This window comes from Macrobrachium rosenbergii, chromosome 40 (assembly GCF_040412425.1).
Source record: "Macrobrachium rosenbergii isolate ZJJX-2024 chromosome 40, ASM4041242v1, whole genome shotgun sequence".
Lineage (NCBI taxonomy): Eukaryota > Metazoa > Arthropoda > Malacostraca > Decapoda > Palaemonidae > Macrobrachium > Macrobrachium rosenbergii.
The window spans coordinates 1,553,155-1,581,117 of record NC_089780.1 but is presented as its reverse complement, the minus strand read 5'-3'; the positions used below and the strand labels follow the sequence as shown (position 1 = coordinate 1,581,117).

Here is a 27,963-nt window from a genome sequence, read left to right as displayed (position 1 = left end):
ATGGATTGAAAATCTGAATTCTACTCTCACTCTAAAAAAAAAGTAAAAAGCAAAAGTCAATGGTGAATTCATTTCTGACACAAAGCAACAATATTTTAAGTTCAGATGTAGCATCATACAGAACAAGCAAAGTAGCAATACCTTAAAAGCTAACATTAGAAAAAATATTTTCATAAGAAAATTAAGTTTCATATATATTTACCTAGTAATTACATAGCTACAGTTTCTAGCTCGTGCAGCAGCCTATATTTAAAAAATTGTAGTAGCACTTCAATAGTTTAGTGTAGGTGACAAGCCCCTCCTACAAATGGGCGTACTGGAAATGACTTAGCAGAAAACCTCATTCTGTTTGTGCCCTTATGTCCATGAGAGGGGAGGAGGGAGGGCTCCAATTCTGTAATTACTTGTTAAGTATATATGAAACTTAATTTCATTAAGAAAATAACATTTTCACATAAGTAACTTAGCAAGTAATTACATAGCTGAATCCCACATGGAAACGAGGTGGAATACATGGACATGTTCTACTCCAAAACATTAAGTTATAATAATGACTTTGAAGTAGAAACAGTGCTTGTAATTTCCTTACCTGGTAAGAGCTACTGCAGGTGAATACTGCCTCTGGTTGGTGCTCATCTTAACCTGTAGTGGCATGGCGGTATAGCCTTGGAGCGCCTCTACTTAGGTGGGAGCTTTGCAGCAAAGGATGGCTAACAAAGCTTACAAAAGGTGCCCTTGCCCTGGGCGCAGTACCAGAATAAAACAATCAGACAACACTTTCACATATACTGAAAACATCACATCCCATCCCCTGAGACAGGTGGGAACTCCAGGTACACTGTACCCGCTGGCCCCCGACAATTCGACACCCTACTTCGAGGCGAAGAGATGGTAGGAGAAAAAGAGAGATTCCTATGCTTCCTCCCCAAATACCATGCCAGCCACTGATAATGGCCCAAGGTACTGCAATTTTCAAACACTATTTCAACTTCTTTCAAACAATGAGAAGCGAAGATCGGTTCGCACTTCCAGTAAGCCAACTGCAGAATGGAAGTTAGGGACATATGTGCCTGAAAGCTAATAAGGTAGAGACTGTCCTGACGTCATGAGCTTTCACTTTAAAAATAGGCAAAATGTCCTCCTGAATCTGAGAGTGCACCTCAGAAATTAAGTCTTTGAGGAAGAGGGACAGTGCATTCTTAGTCAGAGGACAATATGGGTTCTTGACAGAGCACAGAGGTTATTGGATGGTTCTCTGATCATCTTGGTCCTGCTCAGGTAACACCTTAAAGCCCTCGCAAGACAAAGAACTCTCCTTCTTCAGAGCCAACGTATCCGTTAAGGTCTTAATGGAGAAAAAAAGGGGCCAAGACTTAGAAAGGTCCTCGTTCTTGACTAAAAATCCACGGGTAAAGTAGCAAACTGTCTCCTTGTGAAAAAACCTACCCTTTATGGATGGCTTGGAACTCGCTAATATGTTGGCAGTAGCCAAGGCCACAAGGAAGAGAGTCTTCCGAGTAAGGTTTCTCCGAGAAGAGGAACAAAGGTTTCAAAAGGAGGACCTGTCAGCCACTGCAACCGGATCTTCCTTTCTTGCTTAGACGTATCAAAGGACTTGACGAGGTCGTTAAGATCTGGGATTAACACAAGATTCAGGACCCCTGTGTTTAAACACTTGAGCTAAACACAGCTCGATACCCCTTAATGGTGGAGGACGAGAGATTCCTACATCTCCTCGGATAAAGGAAACCTGCAATTCTGGGTCACAGATATCTCAGAAGAAGAGATGTTGAGTCTGAGACACCAGCTTTGGAAAATCTCCCACTTAGCAGCTTGGAAGTTGTGGCTAGGAAATCGACACCTGCATCTTGCAATAGCCTCTGCAGTGTGCCTTGAAAACTCTTACACCCTGACAAGCTTCTGGACAGTCTGAAGCCTGTCAGGGCAAGAATGGACAACCTTTTGGTATCTCTTAAAGAGAGGTGGTCTAAGTAGACACAGTTTTTAGGGGAAGGAGTCTTGGACAGTCCACCCACAACCTTAGCAGGTCCTGGAACCATTCTTCATGGGCCAGAATGGGGTTATGGAAGTCATCATAATGTTGCGATGAGCCCAAGACTTGTTCAGCACTTCCCTGACCATGGTGAAGGGTGGAAAGGCGCAGTGGTCCAAGTGGGACCAATATTGCCATATGGTGTCTGTTGCCCATGCTAGAGGGTCCGGGGCCTGAGAACATAAGAGAGGAAGGCAATGGTTCCTTGAGGTGGCAAGTAGGTCAATGTCGGCCTGCCCCATAGTATCGCAGATTCTGAGAGACCAGGGGATCCAAGGTCCACTTGGTGGGAAGGACTTACATTTCAACAGCTCAGCTCGTCCGCCAGAATATCTAGTTTGCCCTGAAGTAAATCGAGTGACTAGACTAACTAGATTTGATCTGTCCACAGTAGAAGGTCTCTTGCTGTCTGGCACAGAGAAACTGAGTGAGTGCTTCCTCGCTTTTGTATGTGCATTAGGGCTGTGGTATTGTCTGAATGGACTGCCACAGTCTTGTTGCGAACTAGGGTTGAGAGGCACTAAAGCCCTAATTGAATTGCTTTCAGGTCTCTGATGTTGATGCGAAGGTTCTGTTCTTCTGGAGACCACGTCCTGGAAGCTTCCCAGTAACCCACCAGTAATCTGTATGTTGTTGGGTTTGCAAATATTATTTCCCAGCCATACTGAAAAATGTTTTAGATACAGGCAGTCCCTGGTTATCAGCAGGAGTTCCGTTCCAGACGGTGTGATGATAACTGAAAATCGCTGATAACCGAAAATGGCTGATAATAGCCCTTATCGGCACCGATAACTGGGGATCAGTGCTGCTGCTAAGTGGGGATCGGCACTGATAACTGGAGATCGGCGCATATCGGCGCCAAAAATCCAGCTGTCGTCGCTAGACAAGCAGTGTAAAACCAGATCACCAATAATCGAGGCCGCCAATAACAGGGGACTGCCTCTATATTAAAAAAAATTGCTATGAGCAATATGCTTTGTGTCTTCTGGAACATGTTTAATCATGACATATGGAATGTCACATGGTATGAGAGCAGAATCCTTGTCTTCTGCTTTTCTGATTAATGGGTTAGCAGATCAGTGGTCACTTTGATCCACATTAATCTCTTCAGCTTCAAAAGCATAAAGAACTGCTCCAGATGTCCTCTGACTGGACTGGAAAGATTAACTGTCGCCAATCATTTTTACCCTGATTCCTTTGGGGATATTTAATACAAAATTACAGGCAGTTCCTGCTTATTGACAGGGTTTCCATTCCCAAAGAAGTGACGATAACCGAAAATCACTGATAACTGGAAATTGATGAATATCAGCGCTTACTGGCACCGATAAGCGGGGATATCGACACATATCAGGCTCCATATTGGACCAAGAGGACTCTCTACCAAAAGCAAGAAAAAAAAATGCATTATCCTGACCTTGCCTTTCCTCAGAGAACTGTCCTAAACACTGTGTCACGATCCAAAGGCACTGAAGGAGATCAACGAAGATTCCTTTCTCTACCCTCAAGCCTAAAACTAGCCACAGATCCAGCCAATTTGGCCTGACTGGCTGTTCTCAGTGAACACAAGTGTATACACTACCAGTCCCTTGCTGGATGGCACAATTATGCTGACACTGGTTACATGCACATCCCTGGGTTCACCAAGCTGGCTCCAAAGAACCCAGAGATTAGTCCACAGAAGTTTGGATCTTCCTTTTGCACCTCCCATGAGTTATGAATGGGACAAAAGAGACAGGGTTGGTTCTTCTCTCCCAAGAAGACCAAGAGGAGGATCAACCATGAGCAGGCTCATGGACATGGACTGGGATCATTCACAGGCAAGATCAGGAACAGATCTTTCCACTCCACCCACAACAAACTGCTCTTGTAAATTGCTACAATGACTGCAGTCACCCTTTGAAGAAGAGCTATATCCATGTGAAAAATTCTTAGCCTTCTTGCAGAGGGCTGACTTTTAAGTCTTCTTCTTGTGCTTCCTTTTGTCAAAGGATGGGGAAATGCTAAGAAGGTGAGAAGAGGATGAATAGAAGGAAGGAAGGGAGGAAGCATGCTCGCACTTAATTTTTATGATATGGGCCTCTCCAATCTATCCTAGGCCCACCAAAGACAGAGTCGAGGCATGCATCCCTAAAGAAACAAGAGCAGGAGCCCTATAGCATCAACAGCAGGGAAATCAGCAGCAGAAACCATGGAAACAGCAGGAACAGCATTTGAAGTCCAACTTGGGGAGGCTACTACCAATTCAGAAGAGTCCACTGAGACAGAGAAAGGAGTAAAAGTCTTGGGCATAGCTGAGAGCTCCAAAAGCACAAAGAAGGATGGATATCTGTTAACCTGGGGGAATGCATGAAAGCCTTCAGCAGCTCCTTCATCCCATCACGATGCCTGTTTGTTGGCACAGCAGCAACAGGAAAGGTGGTATCAGAAGGGTCAATGGTCATAGTAGGCATGGCCATTGTACTGTCCAACATCCCTTCCCAAAAGCACCAAGGTTGATCACCGTCTAGCTCAAGCATACCCTTCCTGGACTAAGCAAGGGGGGGAACATCCAAATGGTCACAGCAATAGAACATGGGGTCATTGTAGCCAAGACATTTGAAGGCTGGCTGGCATAAACAAAGATGTGTAGGCCTCAGAAGACACCTACGGTGCCATCATGGGCCACTTCCTCTCCATCCTGCACCTCTTCCACAGAGAAAGGTAAACAAGAAAGACACTTGCTGCAGTTCAAAGATAGAGTAGACTCCTGAGCCATGCAAAAGGAACAAATAAAATGAGGATCGTTGTTCACAGGTGACAAAGTGCCCACACACACCCTGAACATCTATGCTGATTAAACTTTCACACAGGAAAATCAGGGATCATCATTCATACCAGAGTCAACACTAAAACTGTAAGGAAAGTCAAAGTTGTGTCACTGAGTGGGAAGTAAAGAAAACCCAAAAGCTGAGAGTGGAATGAGTGGGTGGTTCTCCATACCTCACTCATTTTCTGCTAGTTAGCAACCCTGTTATCAAAGTGCAATGACTGAACTTGATGACATGATATAATTGTAACCTACATCAAGGAACACGTTGCCAACAGCAAGAAAAACAAAAGTTTAAAATCAATGTTCATGTACTTCTGACATACAGATAAACTACCAAACACACATACACACACACACACAAATATTATTGTAAGGAGCTTCACAACCAAAGACAAGTTCCTTTACCAGAGCAGAAACAAAAACTTCTTGACTCAAGTAAGGCCAGAGAAAAAGTGAGGGTTGACCGGTGAGCAGGCAGTAACCCCACTACCTTACCTACCTAGTCCCCAAGTTTCACCAAACAAACCAGTTTGCACCAAAGGTCTATTCATATAAAAGACAAGGGTTTGCATTCTCGTAGGAACAAACATAAACTGATGGCATAAAACTTTTATAGCATATTTAACTGAAATATATCAGGTTTTATTTGACGAGCTCGAGTGTACACTTTTATCTAGATCAACTACAGTATACTCATTTAAAAACAAAACAATCATATCAAAAATGAAAGATCAGCATGATGCATAATATGACTGCATCACTGTCTAGCAAGAGAAGAAAACCAACAAGCAAAATATAGCTTACCAAATGCCACTGCTCACTATACAATGGGTCATGGAATTCAATGCTACGCTTTTGTCGAGATCTAAGGACTTCTTGCTTGGCAAAACTTACGCAAGGGTGACTATCAAGGTACAGCTTCAAGCACGACTCGAGAAAAAGAAACATATCACTACCTTTCAATTTCTTCCAGTTGTAAGTACTGTACATTTCTCTAGTTTCATTTGTTGCACTATACAAACTCTGATGAAACCTTTTTTCTCTTTGCTTCCATCTACGTTTCTCTTTTGAATAAATCTTAAAATACGGATGCGCAACAATGTAAGTCTTTTCGAAACTCGTCAATTTTTTCAACAAAATGAGTTGTGTGGGTACATCCACTGAACAATAATTACTTGTTAAATCCACCGATAAAAACCTACTCGAAGGTACACTATCTTTAGTTCTTAATTTGTGATTTGGTAAAAGTCTTCGGGTGTCACTAGAAAATTCCTTTTTACTATCTTGTACTGTCTTTCTGTTTCTAGTCGATACATTTTTTATAACATCAGATATAATACACTTGTCCTTCAGTTCAACAACCCATGCTAAGGAGTACACACTGGAACCACGCTTTAAATGCAAGTCTCCACGGTGCCTGTACTCTGAGGGATCAATATCTCCCGTAACCCTCATGACAAGGCATAGCAGAAGTGTGTGAAGAAACAGACAACCTGAAGGCTTTGATTTAGGAAGGCAACAAAGTGCATGTAATGAGGAATCCATAGTGGTGCCCAGCTCTTCCTTGCATTTGTGCCATAGCAGTCCTGAAGACACTTTTACACAGCTGTCTGGAAAATAAGATTGGAGATATTATCACCTGAACAAAAGATGACTTCAAAAAATCTTTTAAAATTTATTTTTATATATAAAGGCTAACTAAAATAAATTTGCAGTACCTTGAGGCAAGCCCACCAAGATTAGAAGGCCATTTCACCAGAGAAACATAAAGTACAACAAAAAACCTGCTCATACTAGCATAGAATCAATTTCTATGCTAGTATGTTCTGAAGAACATATGAAGCAATTATAAAGAACTCTCCTGACAACACCTAAGGATGTGTATATCAGATCCCATACAAGTCATTTGACGGTTTCCATACTGATCAAACTAGAATATCAGAGCAAAAGAAAACAGAACAGAATAAAATAATATAAAAGATATGCAAAAGAGAACAGTGCAATTTTTGTTCATAACATACCATCCAGTAGGCAGTGCTGAAAAAATTACATTTTTATGATAAAATAAAGTTTGTTCATGAGACTTACCTGCCAGATATATATATATAGCTGTAATCTCCAAAGTCCGACAGAATTTCAAAATTCGCGGCACACGCAGTGGCCGGTCAGGTGGTTAGTACACATTCCCGCTGCTGGGAGGCGGGTATCAGGAACCATTCCCATTTTCTATTCAGATTTTCTCTGTCGCCGGACTGTCAACACCTGTTGTCAGTTCTCCCGCCATTTGGATTTCGAAATTTGTTGTCGCTTAAGTATTTTGGTTGTTTTTTGGTATTCGACTCGAATCTGTGACTTGGCATAGGCTTTTTCTGGACCGCTTTTGATTTTGCTCTTGACTTTTCCTTTAAGTAAGATGTCTTCCTCTAGCTATCGAGTCTGTAGCTCGAGTGAATGTAAGGTGAGGCTATCGAAGGCTTTGATAGATCCTCACACTTTATGTATGAAATGTAGGGGTGTTGAATGTTCTATGGATAATCGGTGTAATGAATGTGAGGCATTATCTGAAGGGGAGTGGAAGAAATATGAATCCTATATGCGTAAATTGGAGCGTGATAGGTTGAGGAGGTCTTCCTCCAGGAGTGCATCTGTAGACAGACAGTCAGGGATTTCACCTGCTAGTAACCCTGTAGTTATTAGTCCTAACCCTGTAGTGTTGCCTTCGGGCCCTGAGGTTGTTGCTGCAGAAAGTAATACCTTGGCTCTCGTGTTAGAGTCAATTCGCGCTCTTGAAAATAAAGTGAATGCCATTCAAGCGCAAAGTGTTGTTTGTGTTAGTGCCCCTAGTGTTGTGGAGGGGGCGTCAGATCGGCCCTATAATGCCTCTAGGCCTGGACCTCTGCCGAACTCCCAGGACTCAGGGAGGGGGCATGTCGAAAGCCGCATGAGGGTTACGGGGACTTCCCACCGATCTGACGTCCCTTCGGCAGGTCCTGATGACCCCACCCAGGCTGCCAGGGATCGTGCATGGGCACGCATCCAGAAGGATTGCTTCTCGTCCTCCGACACGTCCTCCCCACGTCGGGGTTGGAGCTCTCGGTTGGACTCTCGCCCTCTCAAGAGAAGCTTGAGAGGAGAGGACGCTTCACGTCCTCTTCCTCTAGACGTTTTGTGCTCTTCCCCAGAAAGTTTCGGGGATATTCCTCCGCAGAAGAAATTACGGTGTTCTACGGATTTTGACGCTGCTCGACGCCCCAGTCGCGCTAAGGCAAAAGCTGGAGCTTCTCCTCCTGTGAGAAGGAAGAAGACGTCTCCTCTCCCCTCTCCTTCTCGCACCTTCAGCCCTTCTCCCGAGAGAGTTGCTTCTCCGACACGCCAGATATTGTTGGGCTTGCAACAACAGCTGGATACTCTCATAGACCGTAGAAATGACAGGCCTCGTCGCAAGGATTTGACTCTACCTGTTAAGAAGTCCAGACCTTCACCTTCGTCTCCTGCTTCGTCTTCCTCGCCTGCTAGAGGGCATGGGGCTTCTCGTCTGTCTCCTAGAGAGCGTGAAAAGTGGCTCCCTACTCGTCTTCCCCGATTTGAGGAGTTGGACGTTTCGCTTGATTCGCGCCAGGAGCGTGTGTCTCGCTCTTCGCGCGCGCCTCACGCTTCACGCGCGCCTCTCCTTGACTCTCGGCGCGCTCCCAGCCATGACGCTTCGCGCGCGCCACACCGTGAAGCTCTTCTAGTATCCAGCCATGGAGCTTCGCGCGCGTCCAGCCATGACGCTCCTCACACGCCTCGCCGTATCGCTTCAAAGTCTTCTTGTGTTGATGCCGCTCCTGCAGTGCATCATGACGCTCAACTACCCGCTTCAACTTCTGATGTCCTTCATGATTCAACCATGACTTCTTCAAATCGCGAGAGGTCCCGCTTACGCATCGGCGAGTCGGGACTTCTTCCACCACACACTCAAGACCCGCCAGCTGAGGAAGAAGATCCCCTTTCATCACAGCCTTCGGACGAAGAGAAACATCCTTCGTCTTCTTCTTCCTCTGATTATCAGACTCTGGCTAATTTACTTAAGGATCTGTTTCCTGAGACCTTTCAACCTTCGGCTCCTCGCTCTCCACCTTTGCAGTTGTCTTCGTCTAAAGCGAGAAGGACTCCTGGCTTTCTCAAGATGAGGAAGTCTTTATCTACCAAAAGGGCATTCATGAAAGTCCAGGATTGGATGGCTGCCAGGAAAAATCAAGGAAAGACTTCTTTCGCTTTGCCTCCTTCACGTTTGTCCAGCAAAGCAGGCATTTGGTATGAGACGGGGGAGGATATTGGCTTAACAGTTCCCTCGACTTCTCAAGGGGACTTTGCGAGTCTTGTTGACGCCTCTAGAAGATCCCACTTGTCCTCTTCTAAGGTGTCTTGGACTCTGTCTGAAATCGACCACCATCTTAAAGGACTCTTCAGGACTGTTGAGGTCTTTAACTTCTTGGACTGGTGTCTGGGAGCTTTGCACACGAAGGCTACTAGTCCGAGTTCCATTAGTCTGGGGGAGCTGTCCAGCGTACTGCTGTGCATGGACAAGGCCGTCAGAGATGGCTCAGAAGAACTTGCTTCTCAGTTTTCGTCGGCTCTTTTGAAAAAGAGAGCATTGTTTTGTTCTTTCTCGGCGAAGTCTGTTTCACCAGCGCAGAAGGGAGAGCTGCAGTTCGCTCCTTTCTCAAGCCATCTCTTCCCCCAGACTTTGGTTAAAGATATTGCTGCCAGCCTTCAAGAGAAGGCAACCCAAGACCTCCTTTCCAGGTCTTCTAAACGTCCTTTGGTCCCATCATCGTCCTCTTCTTTTCTTCAGTCGGCTAAGAAGAAGCAGCCCTTTCGTGGAGGGGCTTCCATGGGAAGCAACACGAGACCCGCTCCACGAGGGAGAGTTTTCCCTAAAGGCAAAGTCACTTCCAAGAGAGGTAGCAAGTGACTCTTTTCACCTCCAGACACCAGTAGGAGCCAGGCTTCTTCATTTTGCCCAAGCCTGGAGAGAGAGAGGGGCGGACGCTTGGTCCCTCCAAGTGGTAGAGAGAGGTTACTTGATTCCTTTTCTGTCTCCTCCTCCATTGTCTTCAACCCCAAGAGATCTGTCTCCCAATTACCATCCTGCCAAACAGAAAATTCTGTTCGACCTGCTCGAACAGATGCTCGAGAAGAGAGCAGTGGAACAGGTCTTAGACACTCAGTCCCCGGGATTTTACAACAGATTGTTTCTAGTCCCAAAACATTCAGGAGGCTGGAGACCCGTCTTGGACGTCAGCAGGCTGAACAACTTTGTCCGGAAGGAAAAGTTCAAGATGGAGACCTCTCAGTCAATACTAGGAGCCCTTCGTCCCGGGAGTTGGATGGTATCTTTGGATCTCCAAGATGCTTATTTCCACGTCCCAATTCATCCGCGTTCGATGAAGTATCTCAGGTTTGTCTTGGGGGACAAGATGTACCAGTTCAGGGCTCTCTGCTTTGGACTCAGCACAGCCCCGAGGGTGTTTACGCTTCTTATGAAGAATGTTGCGATGTGGTTGCACCTGTCGGGCGTCAGGATCTCTCTCTACTTGGACAACTGGTTGATTTGAGCGTCGTCGAAGCGAAGGTGTCTGGAGGACCTTCAGTTGACTCTGCAACTCGTGAAGTCCCTGGGACTTCTGGTAAATGTGGAAAAGTCGCAGCTGATCCCCTCACAGTCCATTGTGTATCTGGGGATTCAGATGAATTCAGCGGCTTTTCTAGCGTCTCCGTCGCAAGAACGCAAGAACGGCAACTTCTATGCTACGGAAAAGTCTCGGCCTTCTTGGGGAAGGAAACATGCTCGGTGAGGGAATGGATGAGTCTGCTGGGGACCATTTCCTCGCTGGAGAAGTTTGTTTCCCTGGGGAAACTGCATCTCTGGCCTCTTCAGTTCTTTCTGTTGGAGAACTGGCAAAACAAGGAAGACTTGGAAGAGGAATTGAGAATTCTTCCTTCTTTAAAAGAGTGCCTGAAGTGGTGGCTCGATCCAGCGAAGTTGGAAAAAGGGATCTCCCTCAAGCTAGTGTTGTTTTCCGACGCGTCGTCAACAGGTTGGGGGGCAACACTAGGGGGAGAGGAAGTGTCAGGAACCTGGAGAGGGGAACAGGTGTCCTGGCACATCAACATCAAAGAGTTGGCGGCGATCTTTTTAGCTCTCCAATTCTTCGAGGTCCAAGTTTGCAATCATGTAGTTCAAGTAAACTCGGACAACACTACGGCATTGGCTTACCTCAAGAAACAGGGCGGAACACACTCTCGTCCCCTGTTCGGCCTTGCAAGAGAGATTCTCACAAGATTTGTTGCAGGGGTCGAAAATGTTCGAGCAGACCTGCTCAGTCGGCGCCATCAACTCCTGCCGACGGAATGGACCCTTCATCAGGAGGTTTGCAAAGATCTCTGGAAACTTTGGGGTCGTCCTCTTGTGGATCTCTTCGCGACCTCAAGAACAGCGAGGCTCCCGCTATACTGCTCACCTGTACTCGACCCGGGGGCAGTTGCGATAGATGCTCTTCTCTGGGACTGGACGGGAATGGATGTTTATGCCTTTCCCCCGTTCAAAATTCTGGGAGAAGTGATACGCAAGTTCGCGGCCTCACAAGGGACGAGGATGACCCTCATCGCCCCGTTTTGGCCTTCAAACCACTGGTTCTCGGAGATTCTTTTTTGGTTGGTAGACGTCCCGAGAACCCTACCTATGAGAGCAGATCTGCTCAGACAACCCCACTTCGCGAGATATCATCAAAACCTCCCCGCTCTGAACCTGACTGCATTCAGACTATCGAGAAATTGGTCAGAGCGAGGGGGTTTTCTGGCCAGGTGGCACGGGCCATCGCTAGAGCCAGAAGATCTTCATCTATCAGAGTATATCAAGCGAAGTGGGCAACCTTCAGGGGTTGGTGCAGAAAGATTGCTGATTTTCTCCTTTATTTAAGAGAAAAACTCAAGTTAGCAGTTCCTACTATCAAGGGTTATCGGAGCATGCTTTCTACTGTTTTCAGACACAGAGGACTGGATTTGTCTGACAATAAGGACCTCCATGATCTTTTGAGGTCTTTCGAGACGTCTAAGGTTCCTCAGCCAATTCCTCCTACTTGGAACTTGGACGTAGTGCTCAAGTTTTTGATGTCTAGTCCTTTTGAGCCTCTCCACTCTGCATCTCTTAAGGATGTTACTCGAAAGACGGTATTCCTCACGGCTCTGGCGACGGCGAAGAGAGTGAGCGAAGTTCAGGCTATCAGCCGTCATGTGGGCTTCAAGGGACACGATGCTGTCTGCTCTTTAAGCCCTACGTTCTTGGCTAAGAATGAAAGGCCTTCTAACCCTTGGCCTAGACACTTTGAAATTAAAGGTTTAGCAGACCTTATTGGACAGGAACCTGAGAGAGTTCTATGTCCGGTTAGAGCTCTCAAGTACTACCTTAAAAGGACTCAGGACATTCGTGGTCCCTCGGATAATTTATGGTGTTCTGTGAGGCAACCAGTTAAACCTATGTCGAAGAATGCACTGGCATTCTTCATTAGGAATGTCATTAAGGAGGCACATTCTAGTTGTGACGACTCCAACTTCAAGTTGTTGAGAGTTAACGCTCACGAGGTGAGGGCAGTTGCTACCTCCATGGCGTTCCAGAAAAATATGGCACTCAGTGACATTCTCAGTGCCACATTTTGGCGAAGCGATTCGGTGTTTGCCTCACACTATTTGCGAGATGTTAAGGTAGCATACGAAAATTGCTTTTCGCTGGGACCATACATTGCTGCTTCAACAACCTTGGGGACAGGGGGTAGCTCTGATCCTATCCTTTAATCTTGATTAGGAAGGGTTTTTTAATTGTGTTTTTATGGTTGTTGGGTCGACTGATGGAGGCAGTCTTCCCAATCCTTTGCAAACTAACGTATTAGGTGTTGGTTAGGAGGTTGGTAATGCTCTTTTGTCCTCATTGTATGGTCTATGATCTAGTCACATTGTGGTCACGCCCCCGTTGACAGATCATGTAGAAGTCGCCAGCTATATAGGTCACTACCTCGCTGGGGTCTCTAGTAAAGCAGGAGCAGACTAGGGTGACAGTAACCACGCAGTCAGCTATGCTATCAGGTAAGGAACCAAAGTAATTTTACCTATAAATTTGTTTTTTCCCTAATTCTTGGCTGTCTCTACCCCCCTCCAAAGGTGGTATTCAGCTATATATATATCTGGCAGGTAAGTCTCATGAACAAAATGATATTTTAATGATAAAATAAAGTTTGTTCATACTTACCTGGCAGATATACGAGTATATATTCATATTGCCCTCCCTCCTCCCCTCAGGAGACAGTGGTGTTAGAAAATCTGAATAGAAAATGGGAATGGTTCCCGATACCCGCCTCCCAGCGGCGGGAATGTGTACTAACCACCTGACCGGCCACTGCGTGTGCCGCGAATTTTGAAATTCTGTCGGACTTCGGAGATTACAGCTATATATATATCTGCCAGGTAAGTATGAACAAACTTTATTTTATCATTAAAATATCATTTTTATATATACTTACCAAGTAATTACATAGCTATGAGTTCCACTCACACAGCAGCTTAAATACAAAATTCATGCGCAGCGCTTCGATTGTTTAGTGTGGGTGACTTGTACCGCCCACAAATGAGAACGCCAGGAACGACTTAGCAGAAAATGTTATTCTGTTTGTGCCTTGTGTCCATCAGAGGGGTGGAGGGTGGGTTCTGATTATGTAATTACTTGGCAAGTATATACAGTATAACACTTTACCATAAAAATGTCATTTTTACATATGTAACTTACCAAGTAATTACACAGCTGAATCCACATTGAAACGAGGTGGGATGCGTGGACATATTCTACTCCAAAACATTAAGACATGTAGTGAATTGAAATAGAAAAGTTGCTTGCACTGAAAACAATGCTTGTTGTTCCTTATCAGTTAAGAGAGCTACTGCAGGTAGATACTGCCTCTGGTTGGTGCTCAACTTAACCTGTAGTGGTGTGGCGGTATAGCCATGGGTTGCCTCTACATAAGTGGGAGCTTTGCAGTGAAGGATATGACCGATGGCTAGCAAAGCATAAAGAAGTGCCCTTGCCCTAGGCACAGTACCAAAAATAAAAAACAACCAGATAACGTTGTCACCTACTCTGAAAAAGGCCACAACCCATCCACTGAGAGTGGTGGGTACTCCAGGCACATTGTATCCCCCCCCCCAGCTCTGCAAAGACTCGACACCTTACTACTATGTAAAATGGTGGGGGAAAATCCTATGCTTCCTCCCGTGACACCATGCCAGTTACTCATAATGATCGCAAGGTACTGCAAAATTCTTAGCACTGTTTTAACTTCCCTTAAAATTAGTGAGTCACACTTCCAGTAGGTCGAATGCAGAAAGAAAAGGGGCATCTTGTGCCTGAAAGCTAATGAGGTAGACGCTGCTCTAACATCTTTAGCTTTCACTTAGAAGTTGGGAAAAATGCTCTCCTGAATCTGAGAGTGGTCTTAGAAATGAAGTCCATTAGGACAAAGGACAACGGGTTCTTGGACAGAGGAAGAAAAGGGTCCTTGCCTGAACACTATAGGTTATGAAAGGCCGTCTGCTCTTCCAATCCAGCTCAGGTAATACCTGAAAGCTCCAACTGGATAGAGAGCTCTCAATTCTTCCCCAGATTCAGGGGTGAGAGGAGAGTTGGCACCAGATGAGCAAGAGCCGGTGCCAGGGACTGGTGCTCTGAGCTGGCGCCAGGTGAGCTGGGTGCCACGAGAGCCAGTAGCTCAAGAGCTGGCTGGTGCTCCTTGGTGCCCTGGAAGCTCAGGGCACTGATCTCGGCTGCCAAGAACGTCTTCTCTTCCATTAAGTCCTTAAGGAAGGAAGACTGGATCCAGCTCTTGGAAGGGTCCTCGTTTTTGGCTAAAGAGTCCAAGGGAAAAAACGAGCAACTGCATTACTGAGTTAAACATGTTATCGACAATCCAGTTTTACAACTCTTGTCTAGCGATGACAACTGGATTTTCGGTGCTGATATGCGCTGATCTCCAGTTATCGGCGCCGATCCCCATTTATTGGCACCAATAACCAGGGATCAGCGCTATTATTGCCAATTTTCGGTTATCAGTGATTTTCAGTTATTGTCACGCCATCGAGAATGGAACCCCTGTGGTAACCGGGGACTGTCTGTACTCCTTAAACACGGAAAATGAGAGATTCTAGATCTGCTCAGAGAAGGAGAAAATCCACAATTGGGACACTGCTGTCTCGGAGGAAGTGCCGAGGAGACTGAGACTTCCACTACGGAAATTCGCTCTTAGTCTGGTAGATGAGCTAGAAGATTGATTTCTGCATTAGCAATAGCCTCTGTAGTACATCTTAAAATTCCTTCCTTTTGATAAGCTTCTGGGCAGTGAGAAGTCCAACTGAGTAAGAGCAAGCCACCCTTGGTGGTATCTTTTAAGAGCAAGCCACCCTTGGTGGTATCTTTTAAGTGTGGTTGACTAAGTAGATATGGATTGGGGAAGGAGTCTTGGAGAGTCCACCAACAACCATGGTGGGCTTGGAAATCATTACATCATGGGTTAGAACAGGGCTATGAGGGTCATCGTAACGTTGCAATGAGCCTGAAAATGTTCAACCCTTCCTTGACCTACAGCATGGTGTCTGCTGCCCATGTTAGAGGGTCTGGGACTGGAGAACACAAGAGCATTTCCCCTTCTTCTTCCCCTTGCCCCCTTTACCAGACTGGAAAGTAGGCTGAAAGGGGCGTAAAAGCCCACCCTTTCTGGAGGAAGAAGAAGGCTGGGACTTCTTAGGGGCCGAAGCAGGGCTAGCCTGGCCCGAAGGCCGGGCCGCAGTGGAACGCGAAGACCCGGAGGTCTTAGTCACTGCTTGGTGAACAAGGCGGTCGCTGTCATCGGCCTGACGCTTGTCCACCACAGCATCTACCAACTCTCTAGGGAAGAGAGAGGCAGAACCCAGCAATGGTCCATTCCTGACTCGGGTTCCACAGATCTGGCAAAGCGAGAAAGAACAGCGTCTCTCCGCTTAAGAACCAGGTTGGCCCACAGGTTTGCTGTCTGGCGGGTGAGGCAGGAGATGGATCTACCTCCAGACTGGCACAGTCTCCCGAAAGCAGAGTCCTCCCCGGGTACGATAGCAACTGAGGAGGCAGCCACTTTGGATGCTGTGAACAACTACAGATCCAACCAGGAGACTGCCTGGAAAAATGCCATGGTGGTGGCTTCCAGGGTTGCTGCCTCTTGCTGCAAAAGAGAAATACCCTCTGCAGTAAGTTGCTGTAATGAGAGACCTGGGCCTAGACGAACCAGGTCCAGGTTAACCTGCTTAGGCGGCAATGCCTCTTCCAAGGGTGTGTAGAATTGCTTCTGTCGAGGCAGAGGAGGGGGAAGCAGCTTATCCGAGCAGTTCCAACAAAGCGAATTGTCTTGCCCAGACACAAGACCATTCACTTGGTTGAGAACCCCTTCGGCAAGTGTGGGCCACAGACGCCCCACCAAAACCTTGGGTTCCTTTTTTCAGGCCCCAAAAGGATTCGACGCACAAAGGATGATCCACAGATGAGGCCGCGGTGCCTTCCCCGAGGTCATTGTGCTGAGGAATCAGCTCAATTACCTCTGCAAAGGTCCTCTGTATCTCAGGATGTCCACGTCCTGGGGAAGAGGACACTTGAGTCCTTCCAGGGTGCGGTCCTCCTGATCTACTCTACCCACAAGAGGGAGAACCTCGGCAGACCCCTGGGATCCTTCCTGCACCATGCAGGCGTATGATCTGATCGATCCGAGAACCAAACCAGGAATGTAAGCCCCCATGGTCGAATCTGGGGAGATGACTCACCGGAGTTCCTCCTGTCCGACTTGCACTTCCTAGGGGGAGTCCAGGAGGTTGAGGGGACAGGCGAGGAGGATTGGGCACCCCCACTGGTCTTGCTGGTGGAACCAGCAGGAGCAGCAGGCCGAGAGTGGTCACCAACCCGCAGTGATAACGGCAACTTGGGCGAAGCGTTGTCCCAAGGAGAGCGGAGTGGTTCACACGAGTTGAGCCAGGTGCTTGACTCCGTCGAGCCAGGCTGGAGTCGAAAGCATGGCTGGCTGGCAAGAACTTGCGCTACCCTCTAGACGGGCCCCAGACTTCTTCGAGGCCAAAACCTCGCGAGAAGACTGAGCGTGGGACCTCTTCCCCGTTTCACCAGGTGTCTGGACTTGAGACGGCAAAGCACCTTCCTGGGAACCTTGCTTGGCACTCGTAGAAGTGCCAGCAGGAAGAGTCAGGACACCTGCTTGTCCAGACTCTTCCTCCCATTCTGTGCCCGAGTCGGTACGGAGAGAGGTCTCTCCAGTACCAGACGGGGGTACCCGGGTACTCGGCGCAGCTCGCAAACAGGTGTCCGACACAGTGCTGGCCTCAGAAGCAGACTTCTTCGGCACGGCAACGGGAGTGCAAACCGAGGTCTGCATGCGCTCGGCTCCTGAGACGACTGACCCGAGAGTCAACTAATCAGTTCCCTGGCCTGCATACTGGGTAGAGCCGACGAGAGGTCCCACTGCCTTCCCTGTGGAAGGAGGCAGCCTCTTACAAGTCTCAGGGCGAGACTTCTTGGGAGGGGGAGAGACAGCTTTCTTCTTCTCCAACCAGCAAGCCTCAGAAGAAGAAGAAGAAGAGGTAGCAGACGACGAGGACGACGAAGACAAAGACGATGAAGATGACACCACCTTCCTAGACCTCTCCTTCGACTTCTTCTTCCCCATCTTTTTCAGGATGGTGGTCAGGTCCCCCATCCAGGATGGAGCAGCAGAAGACGCAGGAGCAGCCAGGGGGGCCAGGGATGCAGCAACCTGGGCAGTGGAGACGTCAGAGATCGGGCCAGCAACTAATGGGGCAGGCGGAGTAGTGTGGGAGCCAGGTAAGCCAGGAGCAGAGACATGGATAGAGGGCATGGTGGAGCAGGAGCTAGGCCGGGACGAGGGTCAGGAAATCCTGGAGCTAGGACCAGAGTCGGAAACGAGCATAGGTCGGCAACACCAGGAACAGCAGGAGCAGGCACCATGATGTAAGGCACTGATAACGTAACCATACTGGAGGGACCAGGCAGGGATAATGGAGCCAGGAAGCCACGTGGCAGCGGCACGGCATGGAGAGAGGCAGAAGCAGCTGATACCTGGGTGCCCAGGTGCGAGGCCACAGTCACAGGCAGCTTGGCGAAGGACATCATGGTGACTGTTGACGTGGTGGAAGTGGCTGCGGCGTGGGTGGTCACAGGAGCGCCGGACAGATGGGAAATCTGGCCCTCCAACGACGGAACGCCAGGTAGAGTGAGGTGAAGCCAGGTAGAGGTGAGGTCTGCAGCCTGCCCACTGAGAGAAGTCTCCACCACCAAACCTGAAGGCAAAGTCGGGTCAAAGGAGGAAGCCTGTGCTCGCTCCAGGGGAAAAAATTCCCCCCTGGAGCGAGAAGAGGCCCTGAGAGGAAGTCTTGATCGTTCGCTCCCCCGCCGTCTTCCACACCTGACGAAGCGGGTGAAGAAGACGAGGGGGAGTCCTCACCCGAAGGAGAGGCAGCAAGAAGGGGAAGCTTGCCGGGAGGGAGAAACGATCCCGACAGGTTAGCCACCAAGGGAGTCATCAGGGGTGTATAACCCTTAGATGACGCCTTGGCGGGCTTCCTTCGGTACTGTCTCCTCCCCTCAAACTTCACCCATTGCTTGGCAGACCAGGAACAACACTCTGAACAAGGTAAATTACGAGAACACACACATCCCCTGCAAGTGGAGCAAAGGGCGTGTGGGACCATATCAACATGTGAGTGGACGCTATTGCACTTCCTCCCCCCTGCCCCAAGGCATACACGCTGGGGGAAGGAGGGCTTACAAGGCTTATCAACATTCATGGCAAAAAACAAGAAATCCCACCGGGAAAACAGCTTAACAGCAGTCAGGGCAGAGAGCGAGAAACACGTCTGCAACGCATGACGGCCTAAAGCAAAAATGGAATGTTTACATCTGGGCAGGCGGTACTCCCGCCCCCCCGGACAGTAGTTAACTGCCTAACCACCTTGTTCAAAAGTTCAACGGCACTTTCCAGCTTCGCTGAAAGCAATTCCTAATGTAAAGGACCGATCATTTGTATATCGTGTCGGAACAATTGACTTTTCCTATAGTATTTTGGTTGCTTATTAACAATTTATGTTATTTTTTGTCGGTCAACTGTAATTAACCTGTAATTAACATCAGAACTGAGATGCTTTTGTATGCTTGCCATCCTGGAATGCTATCGCACATGTGTAGTGCTATAGGGGAGCTTTAGGTAAAAGTGGAGTTTCCTTCACTGGGGGGTCTGGGTGGCTCTACCCCTCCGACTGAGTAACACGGTCTGCTAGGTTAGGGTACATTAGGTTAGTACAGCTCCTTTTATAACAGGTTTCATTAGCAAATCCCTTCTTGAACATATGGCTTCGTAATGACTTGCGCATGCGCAGAACCATTCCATAACAACAACATGGCAGTCCGGTCGGTAATTCTATATATTAGCTCGGCACCTGTTTTCATCTTTTAACTTATTTTTCTACACTTTTAGGGGTTCTGATACTGGCGGTGCATCTGTTTGTTGTTGGCCAAATGGAATGTCCTTTCGCCGTGTTTAGTACTGGCCCATAAGGGTGTTGGGTACCCATACGTTAAGAAGTTATTGCACTTGCTGGATGGGATATGAACCGTTCGAAACAGACGTACCTGTGCTCTGTCATTTGAAGATTGCGTATGGAAACCCCTTGTTGGAAGGACTTCAGGGGTTAATTACAGGTTAATGATACTCGAGCACCAAAAATTAAAGGTAAATTCATAATTAGCAACCAAAAAACTGTAGAAAAAGTTAAGTTAGAAGGCAGTTGCCACCGCGGAGCTACTATATAGTTCTACCGTCCGGTCTTTCTCCCAACGATTTCCCCAACCCAAAACCCCGCATTCCCAAAGGGTCTCCAACCTCGTTGGGTAGATATGAGGTTAATAATAATTGACCGACAATAAACAAGACCACCTCCTTCATCAGCAGCACTAAAAGTAAGGGAAAAATCAATTTCCAAGGTGATGGTTAGTGCAGAGTTACCCTCTGGTTTTACTTGGAAATTGACAGTAAGGTTTTAAATGTGTAACAGGAGAAAAACCTCGCACTCTGCACTAGGCAACAATTGTTAGAGAGGCTGGAAAGTCAGATAGAAGAAAGAGAATATGAACGGAAGTACAGTAAAAGAAATAAAAGGGGTTGAGGATAGGAGCCTATGGGACGCAGCAAAGAACCTTAAGTAATGCATCTGACGGCACCACCCCCTACGGAAGATAGCCTATGATAGCACTGAGGGATTGTAGTGGTTTAATGATGCACTTTCAGTGGGAAGGAATATATCACTTTCATCTAAATAGAAATGAATATGTCACTTTCATCTCAATGGAAGCGAATACATCACTTTCGTTTCAGTGGAAATTTATATCACTTTTGTCTCATCGGAAACGAATATAACACTTTCGTCTCAATGGAAATGAATATGTCACTTTTGTCTCAATGGAAGCGAATATATCACTTTCGTCTCAATGGAAATGAATATGTCACTTTTGTCTCAATGGAAGCGAATATATCACTTTCATCTCAATCGAAATGAATATATCTCTTTCGTCTCAATCGAAATGAATATATCACTTTCGTCTCAATGGAAATGAATATGTCACTTTTGTCTCAATGGAAGCGAATATATCACTTTCATCTCAATCGAAATGAATATATCTCTTTCGTCTCAAATGAAATGAATATATCACTTTCGTCAGAATCACGCGAGCATCATCTCACCGAGAAATGAATTATCATTTATCAATTTACGAACACTGACCGCAAGAATGTGACGTTGGTAGGTAGGTGGTCCTGACAGGGTACCGAACTCACCTGGAATTTCCAGGCCACAGTACTGAAAATACCTGAAACTGTTCTGTTAAAATATAATAAATGTATCTATATCCAGACATTAATGTAAAAAAGTAAACGCGTAAGTGTATTAACATTAAATAAGAGATAATATTCCCCACCTACACAGAGAACCGAATGCCCGATCTACAAACATTAAACCGAATGACTAGTGGTACCTCCACCACCACCGTATCAGCAGGAACAGGAATAGTAGTTGTAGTAGAAATACGATAATTTCTATGCAACGGCTCCCTCCTATGTTCTGGTTCGCCTTTGATTGTGCTTGTTCAAGCTCTTTTTTTGTTGTTGTTTGCTTTATTGTTTCCATGGCACATACAAGAGATGGCTTCGCTAGTCCCTTCAAATATAGTTTCCCTACTACCACATGCTACAACAACTTTTACTTAGAGCGGAATTAAGTATTTTCCTGCCATTTTTTTTTTTGTCTTGAATTCTTTACATCGTTCTCTGAATCGGTTCTTCGGACTATTCATTGGTTATCCTAGATATTTCATAAGCTTTATTATTCTTATTCCCTTAATTTATTTCATGTTTTATACGTCACCTCTACTGTACCAGTCGCTGAATAATGATATATTTCGTTTATCCTTCATGAATTTAGACCACACTCACTAACTATTTTTAGAAGAACATCTACAAGACGGGCCTGAGATCATCGGCAGTGAAAAATGTCACGAATTTTGAAATACCGTTTCTAAATCGCATCTCCGCGTCATTTTTATTTTCTGTGATCTGGTACGTTGCTAATAAGAAAATAGTTGGCCCGTTACACCCCTGCTTTTTTGCCATTTATGTTTAAATCTTTCTCTATTCTGTTGGGACATAGTGTCGTATTATTTCTACATACCCGAGCAACTACAGTTAGTACCGTTACATGTAATAATAAAATAAATCCCCCTTTTTTTAGTGAAATTTTGGTACGTTGTTAAAAAACCACTTAAAATCCTTCAGCTTTATGAGGACTGCTGTCCTTCATCGTCAGGCGGATTGAAACTAAGTCCACATTTTCACACGGACAGACTATTCAGATCGAGTTCCTGCCCGATGTTCTGATTACTTGACCAGTCTAGTTTGCTGCGGTTATGCTGGTCATCTGCTGCTCAGTGGGTGGCGTTACACATGGGTGTGGGTCATGTAAATCAGATATTTGGCTTTCTATCAGTGCAGAGAGTAAGTCTGGATGGTACAGTTTCCCTAACTAATCTACGAACGTGAGTGGCCTTCATCTAAGATATTAAAAGGTCTGTTTCCAACCATCGGTGGTATTGAGTTAATTAGGATCCCCCGGGAAAGCTTCACATTATTGCTTCTGTATAAAAATTGGATATCATTAAAAATCGTTCTAAGGTCAAAGTCCCAACAAGGTGTGGCTATGGCATTGTTTTCATTATTGATAATAACAGCTCTTTTGTGCTCCCTGGCGCGTTTTTCTAGATTTCATCCGGCTCCCCATGTCAACCAAATTGCAATTGTTACACTTGATGACGTATAGCCTACTCAGGCTTCGTTCTTTTTCTTTATTTTACTCATTTGTTTTTGCAAAGGGATTTAGGGATAGTATTGGCAAAATTAAATACCAATTACATTGTTTTTTCTTAAGATTTCTGGTGAACACTTCTGATTTACTGTGATAGGGTAACTTTATTGTTTTCTATATTTCTTTACCTACTTTCCCTTTTTCTCTGGTCAGGTGCAGTCCATGGCGGTCCTGGTAGAGCATAGTAATAGCACTTCCTTGACGGTGAAAGGTGAGACGTCTTGAGAGGTTATTCCTCCCTATCGCAATGTACGTGGCTTTGTACATTTCACAATCCTCACTGATGCAGGTGTGACAGCCTTTCAAGTTGGTTCCTTTGCGTTCAGATGGCCGAGGAGTGATAGACTAAGATCTCTTGTCTTGTTTGATTGGTTGTACACAACGTTTTTATCGCCGTCAGCCACGATAATGTTGGTGATAATAAATTTTTCATCATTTTTATGTACCGTGAACATTTAATTTATATAAAACAGGGGACCGTGTCATTGTTATTAGGTCTACCATTGTCTTAATATTTCATGTGTTTAGAATTCTTCTCGTGGCTGATTCGACCATGGTGTTGGGGAAGTTCTGCAATGGGAAAGGGCGCGGAAGAAGTAGGCACTGGTGGTGGTCTGTAGGTAATAACGTGAGGGGAATTCAGTGGTACTGTTGAGTCAGTGCCCCAAATTCGTGGATTTAAAAGCGTCAAAGTATGTGTGCCGGTGTCTGCTCTGGATCAGAAGGACGTTCAGGAAAGGAAGTTTGCCATCGTTGTTTTGGGCAAAGTGAGGAATGTCGGTTGCAGTCTCTACCTCAGAATGCTAAGGAGTCATCAGCTGAGTCATCTCACCAGTCACTTTCAAGTCAGCTCTATGAAAAGATACTGATGTCCCGTCGTGGACCACTCCTAGGCGAAAGATCTTTTCACCAGGGCAAAAATGTTTGAGTATGAACCACATCCCATACTCCTTTACCTATTTGAAGCCCTCTGCAAAAGAGAGAGAGAGAGAGAGAGAGAGAGAGAGAGAGAGAGAGAGAGAGAGAGAGAGAGAGAGAGAGAGAGAGAGAGAAACAAATAAACTGCAATAAGAAGAATTTTTCATTCTCTCAACAATGTGACTTCACAGGACACCTGTGTCTCACCTGACACTTAGACTCTCGTCCTGTACCTCACCATGATTAACACCTGCTGTGACCTTCGAGGTCATGTGTTGTGGGGTTATCTTCTACCCTTTTTTGTTCTTTGTTATATGTTTGTATAGATTTTAGTCTTTCTCTTCTTACCTTGGTTTCTTTCGAGGTGTCCTTCAGATCGCTTCGCGGATGATGTGCTATCTTTGTATATTCATTATTTTTAAGTATTGATATCTCTCAGAAAGGCGTATAGAGACGAGATCGGTAATTTCTTCACTTTAATTAGTACTTAGTATTATAAAGATCAGTACAAAATTAACAAGTTGCAATGATAGAAACGAAGCTCTCTTGACTCAGTCTATATGGGGAACACTGAAGCGAGGGGAGACGTACTCTCCCTTGAAGGACAGTTCTGAACTCTCCTCTCCTCGTAGGTCTCTAACTCGTTGAACCCCAAGAAAAACTTGCTATCTGCAATCTCCACCTCTTTCTAGCCTTATTGGAAGGATTAATCAGCAAGGCCTCCCCCTCAAGTAGCTGATTGGAAGGACTGTAGTGGGTGTAATTCAAATCTCTCCTTAGAGGACTTGATAGGAGGTGATCTTAGGAGGGTGTGTGAAAGACCCCTCCCAAACATAATTGATTGGAGGTTGAAGAAGTACATCACTTGAGCCAACCCCCAAATTCCTGGAACTTCCACGAAAACGCCTTCCTGAGAAGGCGGGGCTATAGAACCAGCTGCTGTAAGCATTTAGGTTGTGCTGACTCATGTTTTGGTTAGCTTCAATCGCGAGGCCATTAGTTCTCACTTTTACGACTGTTTTTATGGCTTCAACACGATATACTGCAATGGTTCATGTAAACATCCCGCGTATTGATAACACGATACAACAGCATTTGGGCGTTATCACTGTGTTCTTTGCCTCTCTCTTTATTCTTATTTCTCTCTCCTTCTCTCTCCTAACTTTCTCTCTCTCTCTCTCTCTCTCTCTCTCTCTCTATCTCTCTCTCTCTCTTTTCTATCTATCTAATTTCCCTATCTATTCTACACCACAACATCACTCGGTCACGCTACCTCACACTGCCCTCAGTGTGACAAAAAGAATATATTTCAATAGATGATTGCAAAATCACAAATAAAATAAAGTATTTATATGATTGCCCATCAAGTCAATTCTCAAAAAATATTTAAATTGCACAAACTGTGTCAATGCACTAACGCAAAAAAAATCAATTAAGAATATATGGTAGAAAATTCACATATATTATATCATGAATCAAAAGAGATACATATACATATATATATATATATATATATATATATATATATATATATATATATATAAATATAATGAATTATTATACTGTAAAAATGGTTAATTGTTTTAACACATAATGCAAATAATAATACATAAAGAATTCAGTAGTAAATTATGTCTATAAGATCATTTTACTCTTCATTGGCCCTTTTTATTTCTGTTATAATCTTCTCAATATCTGAAATTACCACACGTTTGACCAAAATTGCAAACACTATTATTACAATGATGATTATGACCAAATTGAACAGAGACAGAACTGGTGAAACATTTTCTTTGTAGTAGAAAAATTCATCTACTAAATCCAACTCATTTATTTGTTTTAACTCTAACTGAGACAGTTTAGATTCTTTAACTTCACTAGAGTAGTTTATGTATGGGTTATTTTTATGGATTGTGATTTCTTTGAAGACATGAGGTTCATAATATAATTTATTATCAAAAGCATGGACATTATTGAAATTAATTTCAGTACTTATATTATGGCAATTAATAGTTGCTGTTACTGAACTCAGTGAAAACACAAAAACTGACTGTTCTACTAGGATGGAAACAAAATCATGTTTAGATAACTGTGTACACAGTACTGTCTCTTGATTTTTGTTTTCAATTATTTCTTGAACACAAGGATAGGCATTAGTAGTTTCATACAGGTTGTCAAGGTTGCAAATATACTCTTTATCTTTCAAAAGTATACAATCTCTTAATTGAACATCAGTAATAAATGACATCATTAGTCCATGTTCTTCTAATGCAAAATTGATGTGGTTGACATTTGAGATAATTACGTTTTCCTTTATCAACATGGGAAAAGGATGTATGGACATCAGTACATCTGCCTCTTTTTGATTAAAAGGCAAAATTAGAAGGATCTTATTTTTAACTACCTTGGTGGTTATCAAATTATAATAGACCATTATATCCTTTACCATAGGGGTATAATGTCCTTCTACCAAAAAATCACTAATTATGCCCTCTAATTCTCTTGGGTTTATTAATGTTGGACTTAATATTCCTTTATAGGCTAACAAAATGGCATTTAACAGATCTTTATGGTCTTGCAATACAATTCTAACATTGTTCATAAATGTACTTAAATGTTGTTCATCTGTTATTATCTTAATCTCTTTGGTAATATTTGTGTTCACTTGATTAATAAATTCCTTTATTTTTTTCAATTCCTCACTGTTTAAGTTTTGAGAGCTTATAATCTTATTTAACACAATGCCCCTTGTTGCTGCCCATTTCTCCAGTTTGTCTATAAGGGCACTTTCTTTTTCTACATTAGGGTCCGTAGCGACCCCAAATAATTGATTAAGTGCTGTACCTATAAAAGGTAAGAGGGATCGTTTGGATCTTGTATTTAACACACTTCCTATGTCATTATCTAGTTTTTCCAACAATGGTAAAACACTGTTATTTTCACTTTTCCTAATTAATGATTTTAATTCCCTTTGGACATCTTTCAATGTCATTTCATTGATAAGCACTGATGTAATGTCAATACTCACTATGCCCAAGTCCTTTATTAATTTCACAGATCCCTTTTTCTCTAGTAGTGCACCCTTTCGGATCACCACCTCAGATGACACATAAAGCAGTGTTATGATAACCGAGAAGAACCGCATGTTTGTATCTGTAAGAATAAGCCTTATCAGATATTCTGTATACATGAGGTATTTTAATGCCTACACATTGTTTATATCTAACAGTTCAACACTTTACATAAATTTATCTTTTTCTTAAGTTGTATTTGTTATTTATTGGTTCCTGTTTATCTTCTTTCAGTAATTCAACTATTCTCTTATTTGACCAAGAGTCTGTTTTTATTACCTTTACATGATTGGTATGAACAATTCTTTCTTTCAGATCAATCTCACTTATGATCTTTAGCTTATTTAACTTCAACACTTCTAATACTCTATAAGGACCATTAAACTTTGAAGATACTTTTATATTAGGACCTTCTGGAACATGATTCTGAACATATACCTGAGCACCTACTACAATTTTTGGTTTAGCTGTATTTTTGTCATAGTACTTTGCTTGGACACTCTGAGCTTCCTTAAATCTAGTCCTCGTCTGTTTGATCGTTTCATACGTACGTCTAGTTTTCCAGGCAATATAGTCATCGTAGTTATAAATATGTCGGGGTGGTGTGGCATCATCTAGTAACGTATTTGGTAGTCTCTTCTCGTATCCGTATAACAAGTAGTGTGGTGATTCTCCTACTGTCTCATTTACAGTATTGTTTATAGTAAACTGTACGTCTTCCAAAGCTAAATCCCAGTCTTCTGTATTAGGTTTAACTAGAGTTTTCAGGATATCCTTTATCTTACGATTCGTTCTTTCTATTGCTCCATTTGAACTTGGTTTAAATGCTGTGATTTGACATTTATTTATCTCATAAAATTCACATACTTTTCTTAAAAGTTCACTAGTAAATTCTGCTGTGTTATCAGAAAGAAGAACTTGTGGACATGAATGTCTCGTAATAATTCTAGATTTAAGAGCTTCTGCTACTGTAATTGCATCTCTATTTCTTATTGGTACAATCTCTACATATCTTGTTAGATAGTCTAAAAAGACTAATATTTGTTTATTCCCCCTAACAGCTGTAGGAAATGGACCTAAAAAGTCCATAGATACGACCTGAAATGGATTCAACTCCGATGGGTATTTTTCAAGTGGAGCTTTTGGATTTACGTTACCTTTATTTCGATTACAAACTACACAATTTTGTACAAAGTTCTTGGCATCCTCACTGCAATGGGGCCAAAAGTAGTTTCTGGTTAGGATTCTAGTTGTCTTTTTGATTCCAGGATGTCCTGCTAACTTGTATGGGTGTGTTAGTTCTAAAACTTCTCTGATTAGTGTTTTTGGGATGTATAGTCGAGAATAACCATTCTTCTCTGTTGGTCTTTTATACAATAATCCATTGATTAAAACAAAATCAGGTTTTAAACATTCATCTGTCATTAGTTGTCCTATTATATGCCTGATTTCTGTATCCATTCCTTGTTGTATTTGTACTCTCTCCAAATCTAAATCTACCACCTGACAGCTAAAACAAAAAGTATTAGTGGTAATACATTTCTCTGTTTCTTCTTGGGCTCTGGATA

At 44.2% G+C, this 27,963-nt stretch overlaps 1 protein-coding gene across 7 annotated transcripts in view; it reads right to left on the bottom strand.

The window, feature by feature from the left end:
- The window catches only part of LOC136826031 (proprotein convertase subtilisin/kexin type 7-like), a 74,633-nt gene extending 53,556 nt beyond the window's left edge, over positions 1 to 21,077 (bottom strand). The window contains exons 1-2 of one of the 7 annotated variants that reach the window (XM_067082893.1): positions 20,968 to 21,077; positions 5,670 to 6,475 (exon numbers count right to left, since the gene is read on the bottom strand). In XM_067082893.1, the coding sequence (XP_066938994.1) occupies positions 5,670 to 6,410 (741 nt within the window). In that variant the 5' untranslated portion in view covers positions 6,411 to 6,475; positions 20,968 to 21,077. The remainder of the gene's footprint in view (positions 1 to 5,669; positions 6,476 to 20,967) is intronic. The other 6 variants (XM_067082896.1, XM_067082892.1, XM_067082891.1 and 3 more) reach the window with 6 other exon arrangements.
- Positions 21,078 to 27,963: the final 6,886 nt, after the last annotated feature.